This window comes from Nicotiana tabacum, chromosome 22 (assembly GCF_000715075.1).
Source record: "Nicotiana tabacum cultivar K326 chromosome 22, ASM71507v2, whole genome shotgun sequence".
Classification (NCBI taxonomy): domain Eukaryota; kingdom Viridiplantae; phylum Streptophyta; class Magnoliopsida; order Solanales; family Solanaceae; genus Nicotiana; species Nicotiana tabacum.
Window position 1 is genome coordinate 141,421,003 of NC_134101.1, and position 8,939 is coordinate 141,429,941.

The 8,939-nt window shown below is 38.0% G+C and overlaps 1 protein-coding gene across 1 annotated transcript; it reads right to left on the reverse strand.

Annotated features, from left to right (window-relative positions):
• Positions 1–1,667: 1,667 nt before the first annotated feature.
• LOC142176082 (protein FAR1-RELATED SEQUENCE 7-like) lies at positions 1,668–2,998 on the reverse strand. The gene is made up of 2 exons (XM_075243148.1): positions 2,732–2,998; positions 1,668–2,396 (listed from the first exon to the last, which is right to left on the reverse strand). Exons 1-2 carry the CDS (start codon positions 2,996–2,998, stop codon positions 1,668–1,670), a joined length of 996 nt encoding a protein of 331 aa, XP_075099249.1.
• Positions 2,999–8,939: the final 5,941 nt, after the last annotated feature.

Here is an 8,939-nt window from a genome sequence, read left to right on the forward strand (position 1 = left end):
GCTAAAGGAGCTTGGTGTTGAACAAAAAGGTATCACAATTTTTTGTGATAGTCAAAGTGCTATTCAATTAGCGAAGAACTAAGTTTATCATGCAAGGACGAAGCACATTGATGTTCGGTATCATTTCGTACGAGAAATCATAGAAGAAGGTGGAGTCACGGTGAAGAAAATTCATACTACAGAGAATCCTGCTGATATGCTGACAAAGGTGGTGACTGCGGTCAAGTTTCAACATTGTTTGGATTTGATCAACATTGTTGAACACTGAAGATTGAAGATGAAGACACAACCAAAATTTGTTATTGAGAGAGAATTGAAAATGTGGAATTTTGCCAAGGTGGAGATTTGTTGAAGTTTGGCAAAATGCCAAAGTCCCACATTGGTTGGGAGTTAAGTTTGGGGGGATTTTTCCCCTATAAAAGAAGGCCTAATGTTTAGGATTGAAACACACCTCTCATTTGCCTTCTCATCTGTTTAAGACATTTGTATCTTCTCTCTTTAGTATTATTTCACTTGTATTTTTGGAGTGAAATAAAATATTGGTTGTGTCCGAGGAGTAGGCAAAATTAGCCGAACCTCGTAAATTCTGGTGTTCCCTTTATTGTTGCTTTATTGTCTTATTTATTATTTGGTGGTTGTCATAATTTTTGGTATAGTAATTGTGACTTATTCACACTATATACATTTGGCTTCCGCAACAGTATCAACATTCCCAAAGACGTAAATCTAAAGTATCATGAATTTTTTTCTTTGAGATTTATATGAGGAAAGACTTGAGCAGTTCTTTCCCACAATAATAGAGCTGACAAGCTATGCGTCTCCTTTGGTTTTCTAGGTAAACACCAGACCATCAATTATAAACATGAGATAATTTCAAAGGGAATATTGATCAACTGCTCAGTTGCTTCAGTAATGAAAGAGCGCGGCAAGATAAACTCACCAACACAAAAGTCATCCATCCTCTTGCTTATTCACAATACAGAAATACCAAAGTCAAAATAATTAACATAACCATGAATTATCTCAATTCTATTGCAATATTGATGTCTGTCATAACAGAGAATCATATTTTTCAATATGGAAGCATTTATAAACTACACTCCAAAGCTGGAAACAGTCACTGATTTTTTGGAATAAATAGAAGTGCTGAAATTATCTTTGTGGTGACAATGCAAGTTATATTGCTATGCAACCTTTGTTCTTTCATGATATTGGCGATCAACCTTGAGCGTAATTGTTTAAATTATCAAATGAAATATCCTGCAAGTAAAATAATTCATATGAAAGTATTATTTAAAAAAATAAGGACATAAAATCGCAAAAATAAATTATACTAACTCTTAGGAGTTGAGATAGACTTCCATGAGATGTTAGTTGAGACGATTCTGAAGAATACCATGGGTAAGAATTTCTTTCTCCCAATCCCTAGCATGTAAAGAGAAAAATAAGCTTACACAATACAACACAAGGAATAAAATATAGTTGTTATGATATACCATATTCGTTTTGGCATTAGACAATGGCGGACATGGTGCTTGGAGGCCTGCAAGGTGACTTACATGTTGGACAGTTTGCAATGGAGGAGATATTGGCGATTGAATCTTATTCTTCTTCTTCCTGGTCTTTTCCACAAAACTCTTTGGTCGAGTATTGGAGCGACGAGTTGGTTACTTCTTCTTTAACCCTGTCACCTTTGTGACATTTGCACTGTCAACAAATATTGTCTCATCATGAAGATCTTTGCTTAGAACTGGTGGACTTTCATGAGATTCATTTTTTATTTTTACTTCCTTTAACTTTGCAATTATCTCGTTGGAATACTCTGCAACCAGCTCATATCCTTCTCTTGATTCTGAAGCTTCACTTGCAATTTGGACAAGAGTTTGGCATAAATGTCTATACCTTGTACTAACTTCAACTTTTGGATCACTTCTTTCGGTAAACATTTTAATCTCCATTGCAACCAAGTTGGTAACATCTTTTGTCCACCTTTTTAATATATAATGGTTCGGAATCTTATCCTTGACATTTAATGTGTCCAGAATCTTTATAGCATGTCCACATAGTACACCCGAAAATTCGAAAAATTTGCAACTGCAAGAGACTACTTTTGTTGAGCACTTCACTGCTACTAAATGCTCTCTGCGACTTCCATGCGTGCTAACATTGTATTTACAGAATTCTCCTTCCTCATGAAAGCCATTTATAGAGACAAGTAATGACTTTTCCCACTCTTTTTCGAACAAATCAAATATGGTTGCAATATATATTTCTCTCGCATGGATCAATAAAGGAAGCTTAACCTTTAAAATAGGTATTCGTTGGGTCATGTCAAAATTTGACTTATTTTCATTAGCACGCTTATCATCAACAGCTCTTTGAAAATGCTTAAAGAACTATACAATATCTAAATCTGATTTCAGGTAGCCCCTTAGTGATCCATTGAAACTTTCACTCAACTGTATACTTCGCATACCGGCTAAAAATACATTTCTACCATATGTCACTGACCACTTTTCCCTTATAGCAAACCAACTATTATCCTTAAGGTCTATTTCTCAAGCATTTCCTCCCATGCATTTAGAAAATCATCTTCATACTCTTAATAATAAAGCAATTTGCTAAAATCACTCGGAAATGATTTATGAGCTCTAAAGATATGGTTAAGATGTTTAAATGCATTTTGTTCCAAGTGCCATATACATAGACGATGATATGTTTGTGACATCACCAATGAGACTGTTAAACATATTGCAGGATCTTGATCTGTGATGAATGTTTGTGGCTTATTTGCAGACATAGCTCTACAAAATACAGTAAAAAGCCATTCAAATGCTTCAGTTGTTTCTTCATATAAAAGGGTAGCACCAAATACAACCATTTCCCTGTGATTATTTAATCCAACAAACAAAGCCAATGGTCGATACTCCTTATTTGTTCTATATGTTGTGTCAAATGATACAACATCATGACCATAAATCTGAAAATCCCTTATCATTTTAGCATCAGCCCAAAAAACATTTGTTATCAAACCATCATCATCCAATTATAAAGAAAATCGAAAAGATGGATCTTTTATTACTCTTTTTTCAAAATAATCGACCAAACTACGAGCCACTCCTTGCTTTAAACTTTCTTTTCTTTTGTCACGAAGATAGTTTATGTGATCCCTCTTTGTATAACCTAGAGAAGCTTTTCCCCAGCTAGACGAGAAGCATAGTCAAAAGATGATTTAGGACATATTCCTGAATCATCCAATAAGTCAATTTCATATGCTTGAGAAAGTTTAATATTTCCTTGCGATGGCAGCATGTGAGCTAGAGATGTGAACGAGAGGATGATTGTGCTTCTCTTCAAATGAAATGATAGAAAACTTCCCATTTGATTTAAGAATTTTTTAAATTTGGAAATAATATAATTTTAAACTTCATTTTACCCATTTTATCCTTAATGAAAAGTTTTTTTAACCACACGAATGTTATGGCCCCACAAAATTTTTACTCCTTGAGCTTTTAAAATCTCAAAGTTTTAAAAGTCTTTTTCTTTTTCTTAAAACTCCATACCGAGTAAAACAACCTCATCTAAATTGAAACGGAGTAGAATTTTTCACGGGCAGAAACAGTTGACAGAGAAGGAGAGAGAGAACCAATAATGGGGCCTCATTAGCTGTGGCAATAGGACGATTCTTTTACTAAAGTTTGAGTGTAAGCATGTAAATAGAGGGATAGACGCTTGTACGTGCACATAAATTAAGATTTTAGCTGAAAAGTTAGTGAAAAAATAAAATAAAAGAGTACTGGAGAAAATGTGGGGGAATACAAGTAACTAGTATGTGCATATAAATATAGATTTAGTTAGAAAAAGTTAATGAAGATTGAAGGATACACAAAAATTTGGAATAAAGAGAACGGGAGAGGTGGTGGAATACAACTAAGAACACTTTTGATTCTAATTTTTCTGGAAAAAAAATTAATTGTGAACACCCTTGAAAAACTAAGCTGCTTGTTGAAGTAAAATAAATTGTTACTGTTAACCACGGAGAGAGATCGGGGACTCATTTGAAGCATGTTCGCCCCTATGATAAAATGATAATTCTTAAATTGAATGAAGTATTTCTCTCGTGCATAGCGTGAGAAAACTCAATGGTATAGTATTATCCTCAATTCTCCTTCGGAACATCGGCGAAGATAAAATTGCACATATCCGAATAGTAGATGAATAAAATTGCTCCAAACGAATAGTAAAAGAGTAAATTTGGCCCAAACAAAACAAAAAGATAGTTAAGTGGCATCCAGCCATCCACATGAAAAAATTGTCAGTCATTTGTATTTATACCCGCTTTTTGTGTCACGTTTTAACTTGTGTCCTCTTTGAAAAAAAAATTGTAAACGTACCCGCTTTTTTGCATAATTTCAGCATACGGGGCTGAAATAGCAAAGGCAATCACGCAAAACTTCAGCATTCTAATAGATGGGCCTGAAGTTCAGCTCTAGAGCTGAAATTTTGTTTTGTAACTGGCTAGAGCTGAAGTTTTTGTTTTGTAACTGGCGAACTTCAGTTCTAAAGCTGAAGTTTTTGTTTTTGTAACTGGTGAAGTTTTTGTTTTGTAACTGGCGAACTTCAGCTCTAGAGCTGAAGTTTTTGTTTTGTAACTGGCCAACTTCAGCTCTAGAGCTGAAGTTTTTGTTTTGTAACTTTTGTAACTGTCGAACTTCAACTCCACATTCAATTTGGTCTTTGTCTCAAACGCATCAAACAAGCATAAACCATATGTCCATTCTCTCTCTCTCTCTTCATTTTCTTCACTCTTCAACCAAACTCCGATTCATTGTTAGTTGAGTTCGATCAAAAATCTGTTATCCTTAATTTAAATTTTTATATTATAGTATTATATCTACATAATTACAAACAACTCACAGCCTTAAAATCCTAAACCGTACTTTAGCGTCTCTAAACACTAACAAAAGTGGTGCAGTTGAAGTGGAGTGTGTTGGCAACTCAAAAATGGCAGAAAACGAAGGAGGAGATGGAGGAGAAAGGGGGCTGAAGTTATTTAAAAAGTAGGTACAGGTTAAAAGTTTTTTTAAAAAAATGGGTATAGGTTAAATGAGGGCGACCAAATAGGGCGCCCGTGCAATTTTTACAGAACTTTCTAACGTTAGCGGGGAGGGTTACTTTTGGACCTTTAGGTTACGATAGGAGCTTCTTCTTTTTTTCGCATAATATAACAAAGACAAATGTAATTTATTTATTTTTTGAATAATAGAGGGTCAAAATTTGGCCCTTTTTCTTTTTTATATTTAAGATTGTTTATGCTGACATTTGAGCAAAAGCTAAGTAAGAGTGCACCGGAAATATTTAACTTCAAAAACTGATTTGTTATTGCTTTTCTCTTTATTTTTTGCCCTCTTCTTCCGTACTCAAAAGTAATCTCAAATTAAGGTAGATATTCAAAACTGAAAGAAGGAATTCCCTGTAGAAAAGAAGGAAAAGACTGTCTTTTCCTAAAGAGCCTGTCCAATTCCCTTGCCCTAGGCCTTAGTTTATGTTAGACCGAAAAAACTAGGTATTATGCGGAAACTAGAAACACAAACCTTTAACAACGATAAATTATACAATAAAGAGAAATATACCAAAAGAGACACAAACATTTAACGTGGTTCGGCCAACTGACCTACGTTCACATAGCGGAGATGAGCAATCCACTATATAAAAAAAAGAGTACAAAATATCGAGAGAATAACCTCACGAAGAGGCAAACACAAGTGACACACTAACACTTGTCCCGTAAAGTTTTCCTCCCTAAATAAGACTCTCAAACCCCATATGGCTACATTGTGGATATTATTGAATAAGAAGGAAGGATCCTCAATTTATAGAAGTCCAAACTTTTTCCTACAAGGAAAAGGACTAGCAAAATATGGGAGATTTGTAATTTCCTTCTACAAAAAGGAAAACTCAATTAAAATAAACATGTTGCACTTTCCTTCAGCAAATAGGAAAATCAAATATGGCTAAAAAATTATGACAAACACCTAATAGTTTAGTCGAGAATTTTTCATAATGAGAATCTTCAACAAGGATCCTTCTTTAATTAAGGAAGAAATTGGATCCAGGCTATCTTAACAAGAATTAAATCCCAACTATTTTGCACGCCCACACTATCTTAGCCCGATTTTTTTTACTGTTTTGGGGATACTATATTTTTCACTTATTATTTTCACTTATCGAGGGTTATGTTGTGATTAGTTTGTGCATGTTTAGCTAAATTAATTTTATATGGGTCCAAATTTGTTCGACCACGACCGACAACGAGTACGACGATTGATGAGGCCTCCCTGAATCGACGCCCTGAAGGAGACGACCCTTGTAATAATGTATAGCCATTAGGGGGTATTGGGAATATTCCTTCGAATATTCCTTGTATTTTTGTCTTGCATAGTTTAGAAGAGTTTTTCTCCTAGTATAAAATAGGGGACAATAACCTTGAAAAGGGGATTCGAAATTTTGGAAATATCACTATTTACGAATAAAAAGAAAACGTGTGATCTATCTATTCTTTCTTTATCAATCTTTCTACAGATTATTAACCTCAGCTAAGATTTACCCCTTCATCTTTGATTGATTTGTTCAAAAAGGTTTTAATATCTTTTGAGTCAAATAATTTGGCGCCGTCTGTGGGGATTTCTATAGCTGAAATCGTAGTTTTTATCTAGACTTTTGAAAGTAATAATCACTTATCTTCAACTTCATAAAAATCAGCGACGGCGGAAAAGGGAGAAGCGAGGCTAAAGGCAGTAGTGGATGTCACAAACAACCTCTTCAATTCCCTCAACGAAGCTAGTGGAGAAGACAATGAGAATGCAACACCAAGTGTCACACCGGAGGGGGAGATCTCACCTCCTCCCCACGGGGATCTACCGATCTTGCGCGAGAGGGGAACCTCAACATCTGCGGCGGGAGAAGCACCGCCGGCTGTCAAGAGGCTACTAGAAGAATGGTTAACGAGCACCTTGAGCAACATGCTCGAGAAACCCATTCAGGGAGGTAACGAAGACGCGCTACCCACAGAAACCGCAGCCGCTGCTAGTGAGCCAGACGCTACACGAACAAGTAATACCCGTACTGTTGCTGATACAGACAACGATACACTCACGACCATCTTAAAGAAAATAGAATAGATGGAAAGTGAGAACAAAACACTCCGCGACCAGATGAAAAAACATCAGGAGAGGGTTGATAAAATACCAGGAGCTCCGAAGTTATTACCAAAACGCGATGTGGGCCGATTCGCCGAACAGCCGTACAGCGAAGGGGCAGCTCCCCATTCTATTCCAAAGACCTTCAAAATGCCGCTTATACTTGAAAATATACGATGGGACCAAGGACCCGGAGGACCACTTAATCCATTACGTTACCGCAGTAAAGGGTAATGATCTATCAAAAGAACAAGTACCGTCCGTGCTGCTAAAAAAATTCAGCGAAACTCTCTTACGGGGGGAGAATTGATATGGTATTCCCAACTGCCAGCACGATCGATATCGATATTTGAAGAGATGGCGGATAAATTTGCCTCCGCTCACACGGGAGCGAAGAAGGCTGAGGCTAGGGTTAATGATATCTTAGCCGTTAGGCAAATGACGGGCGAGGGACTTTGGGATTTCCTAGCCCGATTTAACAGAGTAAGGATGATCCTACCGAATGTGTCGGAAGGGATGGTAGTAGTAGCCTTTCAAAATGGGTTAAACAGAAACGGATCAAAAGCAACCAAAAAACAACTCAGTAGACTCATGAAGTACCCCTACCACGTGGGAAGATATCGACAACGCTTATTGCGCCGAAGTGAGGGCATACGAGGACGACCTGAACGACCCGCTTCAGCGATTAACATCAGTCCATACCGAGACAAGGAGAGATCGACATAATGACGGGTGAAGGGATCAACTACTACGTTTTAATCGAGAAAGGCATCATCCTTATATCTGAACATCCAATCCGCCCTCTCCACGACATGCGAATGTCGCGCCCCGACACACTGCACCCCTCCGAAATGAAAGAGGTATGCCTTCAGTACTATCTGCTCAGAATTTTTGTGCTTCCCCTTCAAAGATAGTGTACGCACTGGAAAAGCTGGGCACGAAGGTGCAGTGGCCGCAAAAGATGAAATCGGATCCAAGTACCAGGAGGTCGAACGTCCTGTGTGAATTCCACCAGGAGAGAGGACACAAGACCGAAGACTACATAGGTCTGCGACAAGAAGTAGTGAGGATGTTAAACCAGGGGTAGCTGAAAGAACTGCTGAGCGATAAAGGATGGGCCAGCTTCGCTCGAGGGCGCGATCAACCTCAAGGACCTCCAAGGCCACCATCACCAACTCGTACCATACAAATGATCATTGGCGGCGGCGACAATACAGTGATCAACCGTGTGAAATTCACCACCACACATAAACTCAAACGGACAGTTGCCCACGAACGTGGAGTGAACATCTGGAGAAATAATGCTACCCGTCCTGGCAGGAGGGGTCACCCTAGAAACGACATTCCACTTCATGAATCAGGAAACAACCTATAATGACATCATAGGACGTCCATGGATACACGCCATACGGGCCGTCCCGTCATATTTTTACCAAGTAATCAAATTTCCCACCCCATGGGGGATATTCAGCATCCGAGGCGAGCCACGCACCGCCCAAGAATACCACCGGATCGTCCAAGATTGTGCTCATACCAAACAACTAAAAGGGGCTAGTGCGGAGGCATAGCAATCAGCCATGTCGGGAACCAGACCCGACGTACAAGTAGAAGCCATCAAAGACCCGGACATCATAGAAGCTTGCAAGGCAACTGTAGAGAATCTCGATCCCGTCCAGTTGGACAGTATCGACAGTAAAAAAAAGGCTTATGTTGGACACAACCTCACGGAACTAGGTAAAT

Bases quoted from the DNA above. Each gene is read 5' to 3' on its own strand.
- LOC142176082 (XM_075243148.1), bottom strand. From the start codon at position 2,998: ATGATAAGGGATTTTCAGATTTATGGTCATGATGTTGTATCATTTGAC. The intron at 2,397-2,731 runs GTGATGTCACAA...GATATTGTATAG, and splicing joins TATGTTTAACAGTCTCATTG to TTCTTTAAGCATTTTCAAAG.